General features: G+C 49.0%; 1 protein-coding gene across 15 annotated transcripts in view; it reads right to left on the bottom strand.

The window, feature by feature from the left end:
* MAP4K4 (mitogen-activated protein kinase kinase kinase kinase 4) overlaps positions 1-19,991 on the bottom strand; it is a 164,533-nt gene extending 144,542 nt beyond the window's left edge. For 5 of the 15 annotated variants that reach the window (XM_087755912.1, XM_087755913.1, XM_087755918.1 and 2 more), the window contains exons 1-3: positions 19,438-19,991; positions 18,983-19,048; positions 7,177-7,428 (exon numbers count right to left, since the gene is read on the bottom strand). In XM_087755912.1, the coding sequence (XP_087612038.1) occupies positions 7,177-7,428; positions 18,983-19,048; positions 19,438-19,494 (375 nt within the window). In that variant the 5' untranslated portion in view covers positions 19,495-19,991. Of the gene's footprint in view, positions 1-7,176; positions 7,429-14,126; positions 14,156-18,982; positions 19,049-19,437 lie in introns of those variants that run through there. The other 10 variants (XM_087755917.1, XM_087755919.1, XM_087755922.1 and 7 more) reach the window with 5 other exon arrangements.
* Positions 19,992-22,417: the final 2,426 nt, after the last annotated feature.

Below are 22,417 nucleotides of genomic sequence, written 5' to 3'. Positions count from 1 at the left end.
TAGCTAAACGACTGCCTTTCTTTAAACAGACCCCGGGTAAAAGGGGCATCAACCTCCTCTCCGTCCGCCTGTTCAGCACCGCTTATCAGTGAGATGAAGGAGTATCTTTTCAAAGCGCGCCCTTTAATCCTTCTGGTGCCCAAATGTGAAGCTCCAGCAGCGCAATGCCCCCCAGAGCGGGACGTGTGTGTCGTCCCCCCACCCTGGCTCTAATCTTCAGTCAATCCCAGCACGGAGAGCATGAAACACAACAGGTTAAATTCAGCAGAGCTGGACAAACAGGATCCGTGTCTGCGGGCAAGAGCACCTCTCTCCTCAGTTTGTTCTAGCAATCCAAACACTTCAAGGGGTCAAGTTGGAAATCTGCTGCAATTTAAACTCTTCCCAAGAACGTAACCCACTTTCAGTAATTCCTGCACGGGACGGGTCCAGATCAATGGAGGGAAGCAAGCAATTCCCAAGGACTCAGGCACCTGTGTTATTATTGAATTTGCCATATAGGAGCAACTAACAACGATTGGAGCCTTTTGCCTACCCAGTGCATTACAGAGGTCAGCACCAGCCCCTCTAAGAAACACATCTGCCCATTTGCCCGGACTTCCTGCTATTTTTCGTCCAGTTAAATCTTCAAGAAACACACAGTCCTAAAGTAACCGTATAGCAGCCTATACCTCCCCTTAATGCCTTTTCAGCCTGTTAGTACTGTACATGTACACACCACATCTGAACAGTTTTCCCCTGAAATCGGCACAGCTCCTCAGCAAATGAATCTCTGTCCAGATGGTGGTCTCAGCAGAAACTCCTCTAAGTACCTCCTAATACCTAAAAAACAGACTTGGCTCAATCCTACCACAACTGTCACCTCCTTGCAGATCAAGAGAGCTGGGGGGGGGGAGGAGGAAGGAATCTTAAAAAACAGCTTGAGCAATAGATGCGATTGTGGCTGTCCTGGAAAAAAGGCTATGTGGGTACATTCAAAATTGCAGATATCCAAGTGGGAGAGTTTTGATCTTTATAATGTGCTGCCTGCCGCAACCAGAAAGACCACTGTATTATTATACAGCACCTGAAAGACTGAATAAGGATACAGCGGCAACCAGCGTGCGTAATGCTGGAGAGGAGATGTACGTCAGCTTCTTCTTCATCCCCCGCTGCTCAGAATATGGCATAAGGCCACAGACACCCTTACACACGCCTCAATTCATCCACAAGGTGAGAAAAATCTGAATAGATAACTAATTTTACTTCACCTGGTAAACCTGGCAGGCTGGGAAACTGAATATAATAAGCCTGACATGTCCCGCAACTCTCCCACCCGCTCTGCGCCCAGGGAGGGCAGGAAAGCAGTTCCCAGGCAGTATGGTCCGAGCCAAAGCAGAGGGGCAGGCGGCTCCCAAGGGGAGAGCATCACTCCTATGCAGGGAGCGGATGGCCCCGGCCCCATTCGGGAAGGAGAAGTGCAACTGGCAAGGAAAACAGTGACTAAGCTCCAGGCTCAAAGGACGGTCAGCCACTCCACATTTAAAGCTCTCCCACCAAATGTTATTATCATCCCAAGGAATTAAATGAACCATTTCGTAAGGCCATGATGCCCACACAGTCTCAGGGGGACGCTCGCACAGGCTAACCCGCAGAACCAGAGACGGGATGCGGTGACGGTCCACGTGGAAGCTGCAAGCCAAAGACCCACAGGGACAACCTGCTCTCCTCCCTCCATTCCCCCGCTCCCTCTCTACCAGTTGCCTAACACTTACAGTCTTACACACTGCCATTCAGCGTTTACAGAGCCACTAGGCACCTCCTTATACCTAAAGGATCAGGAAACAAAATTCATGTATACTACATGTCCTACAGTGAATTGCACTGAGCATCGAAAAGTCTCATCAAATTTTGGAAAGCCAGAAGCGTTGCAATGGTTTAAAACAGAGCAGTCGAAGCAGTGGTGCTCTCCCGGATGGCATTGCTGGTAAAATATGTTGCAGAAGGAGAAAACGTTAGAGAAGGTTGTTAAAAATTAGTTGTATTAAATTTTAAACCAGTCCTTCTCCTTTTATCTTTCTGACAGAATGTCTTTTTCACCAGCCACACCCAACCTCAAAATAAGCATCAGCTAAACCACAGTTTATCCAGCTCAATACTGCATTTTGCTCGCCTGAATATAATTAACAGCCACCTTCAGTTTAAAAAGAGATTCCTTAAACTAACAGCTGCATCAGAATGAGCACTGAAATGCTGCGAGAGCTTTTGCTTAAACCCACACTTTGAAAAATCATGACGGAGTTCATTTTCGTAAGTCCGAAGACAGAAGAAAGTGAAATCTTTTGCTAAGATTTGTTTGGCATATGTGTAAGAAAGCTCCCCTCTGGAAATGCATTTTGTAAAATCACGCAAAGAAGTAGCATGAAGCCATTCTCTTTGTAAAAGAGCAAACTGATTTGCAGAGGCTGGGTTTGAGGCTTAAAGGGGCAATTCAGAGATAAGAAGGCACTTCAATTTTGTTTTTACATGAAGAGGTTCCCAGAACTCTGTTAGATATCTGTCCTAAACATTTATCCACAAATTGGTTAAAGACTTTGCTTTGTTTCCGCTCTGCACCAACACTTGCACCAAGTAGCTTTGTAAGAAAACCCAGTCCCAAACAACAAAAAAAAAATCCCAACAAAGTCTACTTGGTAACTCAGTAGAAGGCTGTATGTCAGCAACAGATGCAAACAGTGAAGAATTGAATCTGCTACCGCCTATCCCACAGCTGGGCCACACCTGGATTTAAAAAAGTCAGAAAACGATAGCGAGCCTTGTAGTCAATGAGAGGTGCCCGCTTTGCTCAGGAGGATGAGCTGAGACCCGGTGCTTTGTCCGGCACCAACCACACGGAGCTGCAACCCTTTTTTAAACATATTCGCAGCAGACACCAGGACCGCTTGCCATCACGGGCACAGAGCAAAGGCCAGGTTTTGCTCCTGTGCTTTTTGGGAAGGATGGCGATGCCCGTCCTGGGAGCCCTGCACTGTCCTGCCTCTCCTCTGTCCGGCCACCCCCTTGTCCTGCCCGCACTGAACAAGTCAGCTGTGCCCCATTTCTTCCCGCCTCCCCCAAAAGAGAGAAACAAAGGGCGGCAGTCTGTAACGGCTGAGGGATCTGGGGCTTGGTTTATTACATGCTTAACGGAGCACTGAATTACTGGTGGTTATTGCCTAGTTTAACCGCTTTCCTTAAAAGAGAAACACGAGCAAACAAGCATGTGTCACAAAAAAGCCCCTATTCAGACAGGAGCTGACAAGAGAAAAAGCATCCATGGTTTACGACTGTTTATTAGCAGTTTTGCATTCAGGCACCGGCTGACGCTGCAGTGAAGACTAATGCAAAGAAATCCCCACCTTGTCCACCACCTCCTCAGAGGGCTTCTCTGGCCCTGGATTTACCGCCCGAGGTTAGCACGCACTAAGTACCCCAGGCTTTAACTATATGGACTTAGCATGTGTCAAGGGCAGCGTGCCTTGGCTAGACAAAGCCTTTCAATGCACTTTAGTTAGCATATACAAACCTCACACCTTCAATCCTGGCAGAGAGAGGAGCCCTGGGAGAGAGCATCCCCACACAGCTCCTCTGACTGCCTCCTCTGCCGGCGGGGAACCCCCTAACTTCAGGAGACGGCACCACACTTTTGCCCGAAAGACAGGGAGAAAGAAAATAAATTCTGTGATAGCCACCTGCCATCTTACCCCAGTGCAGCAAAAGACAGACCAGAGACCATTTTCCTTCTCTTTTTCGCTCAGCTGACAGGTAACGACTGTGACCCCCCCACCTCCACCTCGCAGGCAAACAGCACTGCAAGCAGAGCTAAGCCTGAAGCCTTCACCTTGGGCCCAGATCTTCCCAATGCCCAATGAAGAGGGACTGTAACAGGCTTTCTCCATGGGGAAGCAGGGGGTAGGAGAAGAGCGAACAGGCTCTCTCGCTCCCATCTACCTAGTCATCTATTTTTTGTGAACCCTGTAAGGATTTTAGACCCATACCCCAAACCAAAACACAGCTGAAGTCAGCCCTGAGGTTGAAAAAGTGTTGAGGACAGGGTAAAACGGACAGAGCCTCATTTCTTCAGAAAGCCAGGGTAGAGAGACCACAAAAAAAGATCTAAAGAAGGTACAGAATGCCTGTGGAGAAACACATTAATGAAAAAACAAACAAACCTCACTCATCTTGGCAGAACTACAGCCAATACCAGAGGTCACGCGGATTTAACCATATCCTTTCTATTTGTTAGTTACTTTTATACCAAAAAAAAGAAAAAAGCCACAGACAAGCCTAGAGGAAGAAAGGCAAAGGATGATGAGCGTAGAGTTTAGAGGAAGGGAGAGAGGCAGGAGGAATTCACCCACATCAGATGAGTATGAGGGAAGAGAGTGAGAAGGGCAAAACAAACCACAGAGAGAGAAACCTGCCACCACTAAAAAAGGGCAAAAATGGAAAATTGATTTTACGAGAAAAGATTAATAAGTCAAAGTTGTTTAAGACAGGAGGCACTTCCAAAAAGTGATACTTCTAGAAAGAATACTCTTTTCTCTCAAGTCTGATGAGGGAACATCATTGTCTCGAACCAAAAACGTGCAAGCCTTTGCCCCTGGCTCTAACCCCAAGCTGCAGAGCCCAGCTGAGACCCAGTTTCCTTCCACCAACCTCAGCAGATGGGGCCTGATCCCGGACAGCCAAAGTACTTCCAGCTTTAGAAAAATAACCTAAACTAAACCAATATCCACCTGAACACTGCAGTAAGAAGGGCTACCTCTACCATGCTCTTATTCCACCACACTTTCTTTTCTCTCAAATGACATTTACGCCTCTTAAATTATACACACACAGGCGGTCTGCATAATCTGTTAAGGATATTATTCCTGCTGGCCTAAGACAGCAAAGACGTTCAAAACATTTCCCTCAGAACATTCAAATCATGAAATCACGTATTTGTTGAAGAGAAGTTTGGCTTGGACGCTCACAAGGCTTTTTCTGCCGTCACGCAGAATGGTTCCCAAAACTAGGTGGTTTTGCTGCCGGTTGTGATTCAGATACACGTCTCTAGTCATTGCAGCGTGCTGTTTTTACCATCTTTCAAAGCTGCCCGTAGTCACTGCTAAAAGAAGCCCACAGAATTCAGCGCAGCAGAGGCAAACCCAATCTGCGCCTTGTGAAGAAACTCAGGACTGAGCATCCTTGGAACAGCCCCGTCCGTCCCTGGGGAAGAGCAGCATCTCAAGGTCAGGTTATAAACACAGCTCTCAGGGAAACACTCTGTACTGCTGCTGGGTGCACAATCTCCGCAGGAAAAAAAGGAATGGCCTTTGAAGGAGGACAAGCTATTAAATTTTTACTAGGTGAAATGTTTACCAAAATAAATCTAGTCCTTTCCACTCTTGGTTATTATCATAACACATATGGTAACTGACATACAATTAATGGAGCTTTAAACCAAGAGTTCTTGGAAGGAAAACGCACTCCCAACTTTTCAGCTAACCTTGACAAAAAGCCAGGTTTTTTGGTAAAGTTCAGTAACGCAAGGGGCTTTACGAGATTCCCCATTTACTGGGCACCTCTCACTCTCACAACGAGCACCAGCTCCGAGCAGGGGAGGCGGGAAGAGGCTCTGACACAGGCTGACAAGCAGCCAAAGCTCAGCAGCCCAAACTACTGCCTCAGAGGTACTGTACCACCCACACCCTCTTCAGTGGGTTTTCATGCACATGTGCCATTTCACATCAGTCAACAGTTCAGACGATGGCACCTGGAAAAAGAATTTCAACTCCTCTTCTCCTAAGCGTATTGACCCCGCAGGGTGAAGGGAACAGGAACACAACACCTTAATACCCAAGGCTACCGGCTTTGTTTCCAAACTCCCAAGAATCTACAAACTAAGTTGATGCCATCTTTACAGATTTGAAATGACGTTCGCATTTCCTTTTCCCATCTTCTCCTATCTCAGTTACAGAGAAAGATTAAAACCTGCGTTATGGTGCTACTGGGTCAGCAGATTCTCCAGCAAGTCAAGGTATCTCCAAGACCCGGTGCTTTCAGCACAGCTCTGTACCGTCTAACCAAGCAGGATCCCTCTCCCTGCTGGAGTAAAGTAACCAGATACCACCCAGGGCGTTTCAGCCATCTGCCTAACCTTCCCTTCTCCTTTCTGCAACAGGAAACCCTACTGGTGGGGAGCACAAAATAAAACCTTCCCCTTTCCCGTACAGCCCAGCGCAACCACACCGTGTGTATACAAAACATATTTCCTTACAACAGCAGCACACGCTGACTACACGCTTTGTTATCAGAAAGCTAAGAGGTGCGGAGCTGCAGCAGAAGAGGACTCTCCAAAGTCAAAGCCCAATCGCAGCAAGGACTTGATCTGCAACCAAAGCGGCAGCGTCAACAACAGCGGTTTCATTGCCCGTTTCTCTCTTCCTTTCCCAAAACCCAATGCAAGCACTGCCACAACACTCGGTCCATGAGGAGGCACCTCCAAACACAGTCGCTTAGCCAGAAAGAAGTCTGCTCAAGAACTAATATATTTTTATTCCTGAAGAGGAAACCAGAGCGCTCTTCCATTACCTCAGAGGAAACCTAAGGAAAGGTAGCATTACTCAGGAGTGATTTACTGCCTCAAGCCATTCAGAAAACCATAAAGCCAGTGACATATAAGACAGGCAATTCATTCGCAAGACCTCTTTGGTCTTAAATACAAATAAAATTAGGTCAATATTAAAGATTTTCATTCCTTGCCATGTAAGACTTCCACAAAGGCTAAGAAAAACTTTTCCCGTCCCTTCTTTTAACACTGAAGTTATTTAGCAAGTAACATTTCTTTCACATGACTTGGAACACTTTCTCCATATTCACTTGTCATCGCTCCAGAATTTAACTCTTGGCGAGAACCTAAAACGCACAGGGGGAGCTGCGTAACGCGTTCTCCATAGCCCCCAAGGACAAGTCAGATCAGAGAATTTCATTGCGTTTCACACGGGGGGAAGGAAGGAGCAGAGCTCACCCTTCCCAACACTCAGATTAAAAAAAAAGATTTTTCAGTAATTTGTTATTCAAAGCATTCCAGCGATTTTTAACAGATGAAGAGGAGAAAGCCTGCGCCGTCACTATTAATAGGCTGACATTCTTTCTTCCCCCGCAAGACCACACCAGAAACACAGGCGAAGGCGACAATTTAAGGGAGCCTGGAAGCGCGCCAGCTCTGCCAAAGCCCCAACCCCTGTGGCGCAGGGACTCCTCCGAGCGCATCCCTGGGCGAGGACGTCGGGTGCGAGGTACGGCTCTGGTGTACACACCACCTGCCATGAAATCAGGGAGGTCCTTTGTATCCAAGACGTCCCCGTAGTTCTCGGTGCGGCGTTTTTTGTTCCTTCTCCTGCAGCAGTACATCATTAACTTAATCTGCCAAAATAACAGCGGATTGCAGGATAAGCTAAGGATATAGCATCACCTTGCATTTTTGGTGTAACATGCTTCATTGTGTTAGGGTGGCTTTAAAATGTTATTTATTTGCTTTCTAAATCAACCAAGAACTCTCATACGCAGCAGAAGGCCCCTGAAGCTATCGCTGTAATGCGATATCTGCTCATAAACGTCAATATACCAATTTTAAAGGTATTAACACTGCTGTTTAGTCACAGTAAAATATCCTAATACCTGCCCCACCTCCTTTACAGAGAGCAATACAGTTAAGCGTAAGCAATTCAGTTCAGGGCTTTCTGCAAAACTCATTTAAACACAGAAACCTCACCAACTGCAAGACAGTACAGAACAATTCCCCCGCAAACGCAAGTCAAGCAAGCAGGGGTACCAGGAGGCTCGCCCGACGAGATCCACCTGCCCAGTCACCCAAGAACATTTAGCCCCTTCCTCTGGGTGGCTCTTAAGAGACTAGAGGGACAACACACAAAGTCTTCCCTTTCTTTGGCTTGGGTAAGGGTGAAAGCTGATCCCAGCCATCACTAAGGCAAAGACGGGATCTCTTTTGATTAAAGCACAGAACTCCGCAGACTGGGATTGTACCTCTGTCACAGATTTCCTGGGTGGCTGGGAATAAACTAAATCGGTTCCCCGCTGTACTTCCTTCCCACATCCTTGCTCCAAAGTAAAGCACGGTGGATAACTTGGGTACCAGAGAAGCAGCACATGAGAGCTCTGCTTCCTTCTGTGTTTATACGGGAGATTACCATGCAATTGATAGTTCGGTTTAACAAATGGTGCAGAATATGAAACTTCAAGTACTTCAGGAATGTCCGCTGTAGCTGCCGAAGGAACATGCAGTATATTGCCTCAAAAAAACCCCAAGTGTTAATTAGAGAAAAGATACTTGGATTTACAACAGATTGAGATTTAAAAATAAGATTCACAACCAGATTGAATTCTACTAGCTGAGCTTACAGCTATGGAGAAGCAATACGATGACATGGCGGGGGGGGGGGGGGCGGGGGGGAACCAGAGAAGCACACCTGAAAAAAGAGCTTGACTGTCAGGCACTTAATTACAACCCTTATCGACATCATCAAAAGAGTTAAAGTATTTCTATAATTCTCTCCTGAAAAACAGTAACCTAGAATAAATGCATTCTCTGTAGAAATATAATTTCTCTGAACAGAAAAGACCCCAGAGCTTACTGCTGAGGGCACAGAGAGGAGACACGAGGCACTGACTGCTTTTCACACTGATAGTTCTTCTCAACCAGATCTCTCAGAAGTTCTGCAGAAATAAACCTGTCTAAATTTAAGTTCCCAGCCTTCATATAAGAGTGCAGAGATACCAACTGAGGGCAAGCACATTCACCTCTTGGTGAATGCATGCAAAAACAGGTCACTTATTTAGAAGCCTTTTGAGAAAAGGGATGCTTCCCTCCCAGTGATGGGCAACAGAGGTTTTACGTGTCATTCATTTTCACACATCCGCTCACAAAGGCATCTTCACTCCTACTATATAGCCCACAAAGACGATGGACTGTAGGAGCTACTACATGCATGGTACAGAGTGGGGTCAACCTGTCCGACCTTAGACATCTAGAAGACACACAACTGAGATACTCATCCTAAGTTCCCATTATAATTAACAGACAAAGACTCAGGTAAAGAGCAATTTATCTCATCCTAAGGTAGTTATCTCCGGAGGCCATTCCCCTGTCCTATTTCTCTCCACTGTGAGTGAGCTCCCCTGAGCACACAGCTCAGACTTAGACAGCGAAAGGACAGCAGGCAGCCCATCTACTTAAGCACCTTTCAAAAGTACCATCCAAGCCCACTGCACAGAAACAAGCTGTAAATTACTGACCAGACGTGCATATCTGCAGCTCTCACTACAAAATGCATTTTTCACCTCTCAGGCCACCATAAAATAACTGGAGATACACAGCGCTATCAGTTTTTTGGAGAAGCACAAAATAAACTCAATTAGGGCTTCCAGTCAGCAAATACCTCATCATTATATGCAAACACTGCTGCACCAGTTCTCCCAAGAATTGTTTTGATTATTGCAGTAGCACATGCTAGTGGCACTACAGCTAAGGGTCCATCAGCTTTTCATACCCCTACCCGCAGGGGTTTATAACTCAGCTACAAGTATTCCCTCTTGACGACTGCCTTGCAAGATGGCACAGTTATGCTTCCTTTTAGATATTCTACAGAATTTTCCTTGTGAAGCACAAAAATGAAGAAAAATAATGAATTGCAATGATGTTGGGGGGTCTCTGTTTTTAAGATACATAAAACCAAGTACAGCATCGTACAATTTACCATAACACATTAAGGCCTATTGACCTTAAGCTTTTCTTTCCTGGGTTTCAAAAAACAAAACAACCCAATACCATTAGATAGCTCCAAGTGTAGGGGGCAGATTTTGAGACAAGTTTATTTTGGTTTGAGCTTACTATTTAAATTAGAATCATGAACTCTTGCCCACTGTCATCCCCTAGAGCTACTCTCACAAAATCCTGGGAAGAAGCAATTGAAACTACCAGAGCTTAACTGCAATTGACTCAATGTTTTTAACAGTACCAAATGCAAAAATCCCAAACAAAGTGCATCAGCTTTGAGGTAAACCAGCAGGAGTAAACTATTGCCTTGGAAGCCCTCAGGAAGTTAATAAAACTCAGATTTGGTGCAACCGAATATGTCAAGCTGCTGCCATTCTTTTACCTACCGAAGCCAAGTCCTCCCATTTCACCCTCTGCCCTCTGGTGAAGCTGCCAAGTCCAGGAACCAGAGCCACCAAGTCAAAACCATGGACTGGTACAACATAAAAAGATGGTAGCCCAAACATTCAAACCTAAAACCAGCCCAATTTTCAGAGCCCTAAAATGTCCAGTGAAGCTAAGGGGAACCGAACAGGCACACCAAAAAGAAAAGCCACTTTTGGGGATAATACAACACAGAGTAAGGAGCCAAAGACCAGGCAGAGGGGTGTTACGGATGGACGTGAGGACCAGCGGAGAGCGGCACTAGACGAAGGAAAGCCTTTGGAGGCAGATAAGGAGTGAGGCAGCACCCACGCCTCCAAAGCTGCAAATGCAAGGGGCCCAGAGGGACCTTTTAGGACTTCTCCGGCCAGTGTGGTGGGAAAAGGATGAAGTAAGCAGACCTCGCCAGCAGCCCCAGAGCCAGGGAGTTAATGGGGCACTCGAGGCACACAGGGGCAGGGGAGGAAGCAGACGAGCAGCCATGGCGCACCACCAACAGCCCCAGCAGCCGCGTTGCTGATCGCAGCCCGCAGCAGACCTTCTCCAGGGGCAGTGCTACCTTGCTCTGGGAAGCGTGTGCCTACAGCCCATGCAGCTCCTTCAGCCACAGGTACAAATCCGTGAGTCACTGCGATCCCTGCACGGAGAGCAGCTCTTATCAACGTGCCATGGGACAGCTCCAAAGGGAGGCGACGGAGACGTACCAGATAAGCACTACAATACCAGTATAACTGCATCCATGTTAGGAGTTTTACCACATTAGCTGTTTTATTACTAGACAGGCTGATCAGGACCTGTTGGCACTTGCAGTGTCCTGTTTGTATAGCGATAATGACAGCTACAGTGGCAGAGCAACCCAGGGAGGCGCAGCTTCGGTGGGAAAGAAGCATTTTGCCAGGAGCGTTGAAACAATGTCCCCCAAAAGACATCGCTTATTCTGGCACACGGTCACAACACAGCTAGGTGGGCTGAGGGAGGTCTCGTCAGCCCAGACCATGCTGAAATCAGCACAAACCCTTTCTGTGTCAATATGCTTTGCTCTGGTGTGCATAAGCCCAAGGCCTGGCTGGCTACTGAAAGCTAGTGAACTGCCATGGGTAAAGGCTAATATCTTTCAGAATACATAAATAAATACATATTTTATATAAATTACATATGCCGATGTATTTCTACTGAAAATTAAGCTGTCCCTTACTTTTTCTTATATTAAGCACTTCCCTGACTCCACACTACTTTTTGCTTCCCACAACTATGAATCATGCACTAATTAATTCTCAGCATTTAAGCCAGGTTCTCCTTCTTCACCCTCCGATTCCCTCTAAATTCACTTTCACAAGGCTGCTTCTCTCTGAGCTGTGCCACTATTTCTTCCTAACTCCACATCTTCCCATAGATTTGGTCCTTCACTTGTCAGTATGATGCAAGATCAAGCAGGAGGAGGGCATGGGAAAATCCCAGGGAGAAGGCGTCAACACCCTTCATGCCTGCTACAGTGAGTTGCACAGGGCACTTGAGATAGGAGTTAGTAGCACCAATTTCTAAATAAAGTGGACAGAAGCCCACTCCATCCATACGCCCACTTGATCCCTATACGCTTTGGAAGTGCCAGTCCTCTGTAAGTGTGGGCATCTCCACTTCTTAGTCTCTGGGATTTCATCCTTCTTCAGTGGTGCTTCTCACAGGTTTCCCCATCAGCAGCAACTAAAACCAACACCACTGACATCAAATTGTAATTATTCATTAAATTCAGAACAGCAGATTTCACCCTGTTGCAGGATGGCAAAGCCCAGCAGAGCGAGGGACTGCTCTGCCTGCAGGACTACCCTGTCTCCAGTCTGTACTTGCTTCTCTTTCAGAGAGCTGCTCCCTCCTTTTTCTAACATTGAAATAGATATCAAAGAAGTTAGGACCGCCGAGTCCTGTGGTCACCCAGGAGGAGATGTGTCAAGCCTTGCTTGGGACAGGACAGAGGACCAGAAACGAGGGTTAGGTGGAGGCGTCACGAACTTCACAACAGCACATTGACCATTTGGCAGCACTCCGCAGTTTGTAATCAGTGTCATGTTTTGTGCCCCTGTTCCACACCACATCCAAGGCAGAAAATACACTTTGGAAGTAATACTGAGATGCAATGTCAAAATCTCCAAGTCCTCTACATTCAAAGCTCCCTCGAGGTTCCCAAGAAGCATGCACAGTTGTAGGCTTTTTCCTCCCCCTTCCCCCAGTTGCCTGATTTTAGAGACAACAGTACCTTTTCTTGAGCCTGTGCCAACCTGAGAAACAATCAGGGACCCATACTGCTACAAACACAAGGTATTTGATAAGAAAACTCTTGTGCAAAGCTATGCGATCCCCTCCCAAATCCACCTCTCATTCAAGCAAGTGGAATTCTTTCCACCAGCTCCAGTGGGAGTTGGACTGGGACCTAAAATAACGCCGCCGATAAGGATCTTACTGTAACTTTTGACTACAGTCAAGCTCACATTGTGCAAGTCAATGCTATTGAGCTTAAATATCAACGTCATCCAAAGGCAGGGAGAAATACTTCTGGCAGGGCCAGAGTGTACAGTCAGAAATGTAAAACGGGAAAAACAAAAACACCACTTTCCTCCAAGGAAAACAGATCTCAAGAAGGTAGGTACACAACCTACCCCGCTGAAATCATGCTTGCAACAGAAAGTACCACTTGAAAAGAAGATGACTAGAACATAATGTGTATACACAAACACACGCTAGACCACATGAGAAAAGTCAGCTAACATTCTAGTCCAAAAATTTATACTAAAAAATGTATATGCTGAAGGCAGGGAAATGCAATGGGTGAACACCTCTTGTAATGCTGGATTCCCTTTGGGGACATTCCTCCACATCATCCCCTAGGGTGGGAGGCACAGACCTGCCACCATCACACAGGCCAAAAAAAGCATCTCTGCACACTACTGCCGAGGCTCTGGTGCCTGGAAGTGATAACATGTCGCCAAAATTTCCATTACCAGGAGAGAGCAAAAATAAAGCGAGGAAAGGGAAGGGGTACGTTTCTGGTTTTCCCCCCTTCTTTCTTTAATATCCCTAAATTAACAAAAATCCCTATCCTGGGCCTTATGAATAAAGTTCACCTTCCCCATGGCTGGAGCGAGGTGCAGAGACCTTCATGGGGAAAACCACCTACCTTGGCAAGCCTGGGGAAATGACCCCTACCATTGCCGATGGGGAGAGAGCACACGCACACAAAAAGCAAGGAGAGACAATTGTATGAGACAATTTCAACTGAAACTGTACCCGCATCCCTTGAAAAATCTTCCTACAGAAAGCTGAAAAAATTTCCTAGGAGTCAGCATTAAGACTCTGGGCTGTATTTTGTTACATCCATTGCCTCGAAGCCCTGCACACACCCAGGTCCCAGAGCGCCAGGCCCTCTTCTAATTACTCCAGGAATAGGGAGCCCCTGCCCCAGGAGCCTGCAATTTGATTTAAGACAAGACACAAAAAGAAGACGTTCTGACAAACAGACAGATGGACTGGGGGAGGAAGAATGAGAGGGACATGTGGTTACCCACAAGTGGCAGGTTGCTTTCTTTTCTCTTTTTCTTTTTTTTTTTTTTTTTTTTTAATAAAAATAAATATCAGTAATCCCCACTGGCCACCTGCCTAGCTTTTGTATATTTAATTAAGGAGGATTTGGGTGATGGAGAACTGGTCAAAAGTTCAGCCAATTTGGGGGAGGCTGGCGGGGGCAGGAGCGGGGGCGAACAACGCTAAGGGCTACATCTAGCCGCAGGACCCAGAGAAATGCCGGTATTCCAGCCGCTGCCTGGCCCTTCCCGATTTCTCCAACGGCAAACTCTCCCTTTGCAACACAATCCACGAAAAGTCAGAGGAGGAAGGGAAGAAGAGCAGTTCATACTTAAGAGAGCTGGTCTGGACCAGTTCCTGAAAGCCAGTGACCTCGCTGATCCTCAGTACAGTTTGTCTTTATAGCGATAAGGCTGGAATTGTATTCATGTTTAACAAAATCATTTGAATCCACAATGATGTCCCTTTAGCAGCGAGAGAAAGAAAGGGGAGAAAGGGAAAAAAAAAAAAATCAGCTGAGTTAGTAGAGAATACCCAGCACTGTCTCCTCTTCCTAACCCTCAACACAGTCACCTTGTAAGATAGAAAGTCCATTAAGACAAAAATAGAGTATCCTTAGCGTGGGAAAACATTTATCCAAGTTTTAATTTATTTTCAAATCAGCATTTAAACGATCACATCTTACATCATTTCCTTTTATGAGCCAGCAGTTAGACAATACACATCATTTACATGCAGTTTTGGAAGGCTGCAATATAAATCAACAAAAGAAGCCTTCACTGTGAATTAACTATTACAAGGCTCTTAGAAAGCCACACCAGCCTGCGCGGAGGGCAATTAGGAGTATCATTCCTAATTCTCATCTTTCTGGTGCGCTCTCAGAACTCGCACAGAAACATCCTTCCCCCCAGTCATTGCTGTTACACGAGAATTACGATGTCTATCTGTGAGCCCTAACAGCGCGCTCACAACAGCTATTTTCAAGTGTTAGCTGTCTTTAAAAACACATACACACACACACAAAAAAAACCAAAGAGAAAGTGACACAGCAAGTTAACACAGTTCAGTCTCAATAGCAAAACTAATCAGCCTTATGCCTCTATGAAGGATCAGATAGTAAAGATTTTAAAATGTGCAAAATATTAACCAATGCCTTAAGTTCACAGGTCATTTTTGCATTAAAAAAGGGAAGCAAACACCCAGTTCGGATCTTATCTCGGGGCAAATATCAGGAGCATCTTCATTTTGTGCAAGGCAAACTTCAAATTAAGCTCACTACTGGATGAGAAAAACTAAAATCTAACCGCAGCGATGCTAAAAATGCTTCTCCGCTATTTGCAAAAGATCAAAAAAAGTCCGTAAGGCAGCTCATCGTTTGGCAAGCCGGCTACGAGTTCCAGCGACACCGAAGCGCTCCGATAAAGCAGGACTGACTTCAGGAGGAAAGGAGTCCGGAGGCACGGCCATCCCAGCGGCACGCACAAAAAGCACAATGACAGGCTAACACCGTTTTTCTGCCGAATTCTGTGCCGCTCACATCATTCCTTGCTTGCACCTCGCTAGCTAAAGGTGGTGCGTGGCTACTCTTGTTGCTTAAAAGAGGGCTTGGGGGGGCTGAGCCGCAGGTGGGGGTGCTGCCCTGCCAGCTCTGCCAGCTGCGGGCAGGCAGGGCGCTGCTCCCGACAAGCCGGCACACGCCCGCCTCAGCTCCCATCAGCTGGTACCGACCTGTTGAAGGGAAACTCCTCTCTCTCAACTCCCGCAGAGGCCTTGGGGCTCCTTACAAGTGTTAAGCTACAGACTCCGGGGGTCCTGCAGGCAGTCATTTCTGCATCAGCTGGGAGGGAACTCTGCTGCTCTACTTCGCAACATTTAACCCTTTGCTTTCTAACTTGCAAAAGCGTCCCTCTTCCTTCCGTGCCATCACTCTTGGATTTTGAAATATGAAAGGGCAACCAACTTCCAGGCCGGCCTTTCATTCCCCAGGACTTCAGATGATCAGCAGAGGAGCTCTGCTCTGCCCCAGGACCAACGAGCCACCCCCGCTGCTGCCCCTTCCCCTGTGCTGGGCAAAGCCTTCCCAAAAACATCCCTGGGCAAAGACCTCCCAAAAACATCCCGTTTGGGTGCCGGGGAACCTCAGGCTCATTTCTTCCCCTGCCAATTCACCACTGTGTAACAAGCTCTTCTTGAAACACAGGGCTCCTTCACACAGGAGAGGTGTAAGCAAGGTTACGAAGATGGAAATAACGTAAACTCTACAGACTTCAAGCAGAGCAGCTGAAAACTTAGCATTTTTTTAATACCTGACCGCCGAGGTTGCAGGCCCACAGTGCACTCCACATAAGCCAACCCATTTAATGGCACAAGATCCCAGGAGGATCCACACGGCTCTGTGACAGGGAGTAACTCCACTTGCATTTAGGTGCCAAACAACCCAGGGCTGCCCTCGTATTTCATGCCCATATACACATCTATACACCTATATATAGCTAAATAACTAGCTACGGTAGAACTATCTATAGAAATATGGCTAGATAGATAGATCCGAGCTATTTCCAGCAGGCTCAGCTAAGGCAAAGAGGAGAAAATCAGGACTATTTTCTGCTTTTCAACAGGTCGGCGCAGTCTCCTTCCCACTGCTGGAGAGGAGACTCCCCAGCAAGGCAAACGACCTTCGGTATCATCGCCGGGGTGTATGAGCTAGACAAAGAGATAACGTCATGCCCTCTCCCGCTCCCTCCGTCCTCCCCGCAGTGGCAGGTAGCCAGCCAATCCCGCTCCCCGCACCCGGGTGACATCATCGCTGATGCCGATACACAAATGTGGAAGTACATCAAACTAGCGCTGCCCCAGAGATCTCGGGGCACGGCTCCTCAAAGCCAACCTACCCGCCACCAGCCCCTTGGGATGACGGGCCAGTTAAAAGAAAACCACTCGGGAAGCGGGATTTCGAGGAGGGGTTGCTGGGTAGGAGGAAAGCGGAAGGCAACAAGCAAACACAGCGTAACCACGTTTTTCCCTTGGTTATGCAGTTCCTCCGAAAGCCCTGCAAGCATACACACACAGTTTCATCTTTGGGTGCCCCTGGAGCATTTTTCCTAACAAAACAGAGAAAAGTTAAATAGTATTGCACTGATTTTTTTTACATAACTGCATTCTTTTAAGAAGAAAGCCAAGGTTTAATCACAGCAAGGAAGCTTTTTGGTTTGGTATTTTTTGTTTACATACAACCCTGTTAGGTGTCCACATTTTAAGACTACCCTACACAAATGCGGACAAATGCCTAAGAAGTAGCAATGCAAATCCAAACTTACACACCTGTCAATCCACTACTGTCTGAAAGGCTCTAAAGCAAAGCACTATTTACCTATTTCCTTTACTCCTGGCACCAAATCACCATGCCCTCGGTTACCAGGCAAGAGGAAACATTGCCACCGTCATCTAACCAGCAAGGAAGGGCAGGGAAATCTCATCAGACACAGCCTAAAGCTAGCGCCCTGACAGAAACCACCACCGCCCCCCCTGTTATCCGAGTGACACTGATGCCCTTAGACCTCAGGTGTTCATTCACTCTTCCAAGTCAATAAATGCACGTGCTCAGTTTCATTGCTAATGCTAACTACGCCAGCAGAGTTCTAGCATACTGAAGGAAAACAAAATTTAGAAATTCTGTTGTCAAGACTGTTAAACCACCGAGGACTTCACTCATTAAGTCAAAGCGTTAACAAGTAAGCCGAGAAACAATGCACCGAATCGCAATAATTAACAGGAGAGTTTCAAGTCACACATTCATGCCCTACTCTTTTTTTTTTGTTTGTTTGTTTGCAAGAAAGGTTCAGGTGATGCAAGCTCCGGGAGCAGAAGGATTACAGAAGAAAATTAAATGGTGTCATTTCATCTGTCAGAAAAAAATGTCAGAAAAAACCTAAATGGTCAAGGTGGTGTCGAAGGGCAGCTTTTCACCCATCTCCCCCCTCTCTTCTGGCCTTTTGAGCCACATCCTTTTTTCCAGCTTTCTGCCAAGAGCAGCAGCCTGGTTATTCCACTCCCAGCCCTAAAATGCAACTCACACGCCGCGCAGGCAGGCCCCTTCTCCATCAGGAAAGCTGAGGTTCACGCCCTCAAAACAAACTGACATGTGTTTCATTTGCAGAAGAGGCACCAAAGTGCTTTATTTAGTTACTGGAGCTGCAAGCAGCAGTATCTTGCCATCAGGGAAACTCAGCAATTATACTGCCTTGTTTATAAGCAAAAAAAAAACCAAAAAACCAAACAACCGAGCAGCTAGGCATACTCGGTTACTTTCAGTTATCTCTCCTTTCCTCTGCAAATGTGCCTTGCATTTCGATACAATATAAGGCTAGAGCCTTCTGTCTTTAGCCAAGTATTAAGACTGTGTGAATAATTAGTCATCCTGGCAGCTAGCATTCACTGCAAAGTCATGCAATCTCGAGATTTGTTTGTTCCACTGACTGGGGGGGGGGGGGGGGGAAAGTAGGCTAGTTTCACACCCACATGGGCACTCTCCAATTTCTATTTTTTAAAGTCATACACTTGTCAAACAGGTTATTCTGGGAATTCTGATTTTCACAAAATAGGCTTCCCTGTTTCGATGGCTTATTGTTGTCGCTCTGCCCCCCCGTCACTGCACAGCCCAGCCCAGCGGGATCGGATGCGGCACCGTTCACCCTCGACTCGACAGCTTCAGCACTTTGAAGGGCTTCCAACAAGGAAACCGGGTGACAACTGTGCTGAAGGCCAATGCCTTTGTCTAAAGTCTCCACAGCAGCAGCAGGAACTTCCATGAGGACTTCAGCAGCAATTCTGAATAAGCCCATGGACCTATCTGTATAGCCCAGACGCACTCTTGACAGCGTCCACTCGGTTTGGTTGTTTCTCTGGGAGGGGGCCAGAGGGGAATAAGGGCAATAACGGGCAATTTCATCGTTTCAGGATGGGTACTTGGGAGAGTCATTTGTGCCGCTCTGGGAAAGCAGAAGCCAAGAGGCTGACAAACTTGTCACGGGCAGCAACAATGACAAGGACAACATTTTTATCATCTCTAACCGCTCCGCTTGCCACAGCGGGTGGCTCGCCATCAGCCGTGGGCTCAGCCCGGCGGAGACACCGGCTACCCTCCAGAAAAATGACAATAATAAAAGGAGAAGAAATTCTGCCACAAACCTTGTAGACTTGCCCGTACGTGCCATTGCCAACCACTTCCACCAGCTCAAAAATCCCAGCGGGGTCCTGGGGCGGGGAGGAAGGGGCGAGAGGGGGCGGGGGGGAGAAGAGAAGCGGGGTTACATTTTCGTCAGGCGATGGCCGCTGGCAGAGCCCAGCCAGCCAGCCCGGCCGCTGGCGGCGTGCAGCTGTTGCGCCCTGTTTTTCCACGCACATGCCAATACATGCAAACAAAGGAAAAGCAGCCCAGGGCCGCGCTCCCCCCGCCCGCCCCCGCGGGGCTCCCCCCACGCGGCCGCCGGACCCCCGCGCCCCGCCACCGGCCCCGGCCCCGGCCCCGGCCGCTCCCACCCCCGCCGGCCCGGCTGCCCCGGCAAGGGGCGCGCCGACCCCCGCCCCGCCGGCCCCGGGGGGGCCCCCGCCCCGCCGCCCCGGCCCCCCGCCCCGGCACTCACCCGCAGGGAGGAAAGGTCGATATCCACCAGACTTTTTGCAGGAGAATCGTTCGCCATTTTCCCGTCTCTTTCTTTTTTTTTTTTTTTTCCTTTTTATTTTTTCTTCTCTGTTAAATAATAGCGAGGCCGCCCCCCCTCCCCGCTCCCCGGAGCAGCTGTGAAGTGCGCGGAGCTCGGCTCGGCTCCTCTCCTCCCTGCCGCCCTTCCCTTCTTCACTCCAGCCCCGCCGGGCTGAAACTCCTCAGCATTGGGAGGGGTTGGCGGGGGGGATGATGGATGGATGGATGGATGGATGGATGGATAGATGGATTGGGGGGGGGGGGGGGGGAGGTGGGTGAAGGAAGGGAAGGAGGGCGGAGAGGGGGTGCTGCGGTCCGTCTCTCCCCCCGCGGCGCGGCGCGGCGCGGTGCGGGGCCGGGTCCCCCCGAGGCGAGCGGCGGTGCCCCGGCCGGGCGGCGGGTCGGTCGGTCGGTCGGTGGGTGGGTGGGTCAGTGGGTGCCCGCGCGTCCCCGGCGGCAGCGGGCTCACACCATGTCGCGGCGGCGGCGGCAGGAGCGGCGCCGGGGCCGGCAGCCTCTGGCAGCCTCACGGCGAGCCCCGCGCCCGGGCATGGCACGGCCCGGCCCGGCCCGGCCGGCGGCGGGGCGGCGCTCACGCCGGGAGCCGGCAGCAGCGGCAGCAGCGGCAGCCGCGGCCCCGCTCTCGCATGGGGGGCTCACGCCCAGCGCCGCGGCGGAGCCCCCGCCGCCTCCGAGCCCTCCCCGCGGCGCTGCCCTCGCATGAAACGGCGCCGGGCACCGGCGAGCAGGGGCTGCGCGTCCCGGCGGCGGCGGCGGCGGGGCAGGGGCGCGGGGCTGGAGCGGGGTGCTGCGAGCCAGACAAAGATAGCCGGGGAGGAGGAGGAGGAGGAGGAGGAGGAGAAGGAGGAGGAGAAAAGGGATACAAAATATACTGTGAGCGGGGAGAGAGAGAGAGAAAAGAGCTCCCCCTTCCCTTCTCCAACAGGAAAAACCGGCGGAAACGCGCCCGCACCAAAGCACTGCTGGGTAAACTCGCGTGGAGAGGGAGGGAGGGAGGGAGGGAGGGGAGCGGCCCCGCCGCCGCTGCCCGCCGCCCCACAATAGCCCCGCCGGGGGGGCGGCCCCCGCCCCGCCGCAGCAACGCCCCGGCCTGGCCGGCGGCGGGGCCCACGCGTGTCCGCGGCAGGGCCGTGGTGCTGCGCGGCGGGGCGGGGCGGGGGGGCTCTGCTGCGCCGCCGGGCAGGGGCAGGGGCAGGGGCAAGGGCAAGGGCAAGGGCAGCGGCAGTCCCTTGGGGGACACGGGCACGGTCAGCGTGAGGCGGTCACGACCGGTATCGCGAGGCACTCGTTGGAAATAAGAATAGAAAAGGTGCGCAAGGGTTGTTGGAGCTACCCCACTGCCCCGGGGGTGGGCGGTGGTGGTATTGTCCCTTCCCTCCCTCCCCGGTGAGAAGACCGGCAAAATCTCTCGTTTCGTCTTTCCCCCCCCAGGGAAAACGTTCCTGCCCCATCGGAGACCTCTGCAGGCACAGAGACAAATCCTGGCCCCCTGAACCAGATCCAACAAACTCATACGAGGGCATTTTAACGCATCATTTACTGACAGCCGGAACTGTCTCAGGCCCCGTTCCCGCCCAGCAGAATCTGAATCGCATAGAAAAATCTCATTAACCTCTCTCGAGCCAGTCGCATCAGGCAGTTGCACGCAGGTGTAAACCTTGGCAGGATTTGTCTCTCATTGAAGTTCTTTATCACGCCGACACGGCAAAAATGTTACCTGCTTGCAAGAGGTCGAGTTACGTTTCCTGTGGGAACCAAGGTTTTCCTGTCTCTTCTACTCTAACCACAAAATTACATATACGTAGCTATAAGTATCGCAGAAACATACTTTTAAAACAAAACAAACCTGTTGAGCAGAAAGTGTAAGGATAAATTACCATAACAGTTTAATGGTGTACTTCATTTTCACTTAAAGTGTAGTAACAAAGAGAGGAAACTCAGGCCTGGACCGGGCCACTGTTTTTCTCTCTACAGGAACCTGCAGTAATAAGAAGGCAAATGATTTCAAATGGGCTCGATGCTGGGTCCGTCTGAGCGCTTGCACACAGTAGTAGGATCAGGTCTAGAGATGCAGTAAGTTGTGAAAAGTGGATTTCCACAAAGATTTATTATCAGCAGCCTGGTTCGCATTACATGGCTTATTTAACTGCCTTTCTATGCGTAAGAGCAGCCTTGGTAGGTCAAACCCATTGCCCGTCTAGCCCAGCGTCCGGTCTCCAGATGTTGCCAGTGGTGAATGCTGAGGGAGGAGCACAGGGATCCTTTAACCATCCAGTGATACTTCCCTGGGGCATCCTCCCAGCTCTCTGCAGCTCAAGGAGTTCTTTGGCAGCGTGTGGTGTCACCACGTTTCATATTCTCCGATGATTTTTTCCTTCCACTAGGTTGCCCATTTACTTTATGGATTTGTACATGCTTGTGGCTCTTACGGTGTCCCCTGGCAGGGAGTTCCACAGCTGAACTTGCTGCTTGTTATGTGACGACCACCTTTGTTCATTGGCTTTGAACCACCATCTGCTCGTTTGCAACAGCCCCCTCTTGGTTCTTGTGTTGGAAGAGACAACAATCATCTCCTACTCATTTTCGCCATTACGTTCTTTTTTTTTCTTTTTTTTTTACAGACTTCTGTTGTGTTCCCCCTCCGTTTTTGCCAGCTAGCAAGTTCTGGTCTTTTTAGTGATACCACGAATGGAAGCCATTCCATACCTGCCCTTCATTGAACCATTTCTGCTTCTAATGCCTTCTTTTTTAAGACAGGGGAATGGATTTCCATACCGTGTTCACGATGGGTTCCCCATGCAGCATCAGGGTGGTATCAGTCCTCTCCTGATACTCCCTTTTTTCACTGTTGTTGAGTATGAAAATGACATTTCTGTGGAACATGTCTGTTGTAACTCCAC

Source organism: Nipponia nippon, unplaced genomic scaffold, assembly GCF_047370975.1.
Source record: "Nipponia nippon isolate SJK-2023a ecotype South Korea unplaced genomic scaffold, ASM4737097v1 scaffold_2, whole genome shotgun sequence".
NCBI classification, from domain to species: Eukaryota; Metazoa; Chordata; class Aves; order Pelecaniformes; family Threskiornithidae; genus Nipponia; species Nipponia nippon.
The sequence above is the reverse complement of the archived record's forward strand: the minus strand, read 5'-3'. Positions and strand labels throughout refer to the sequence as shown.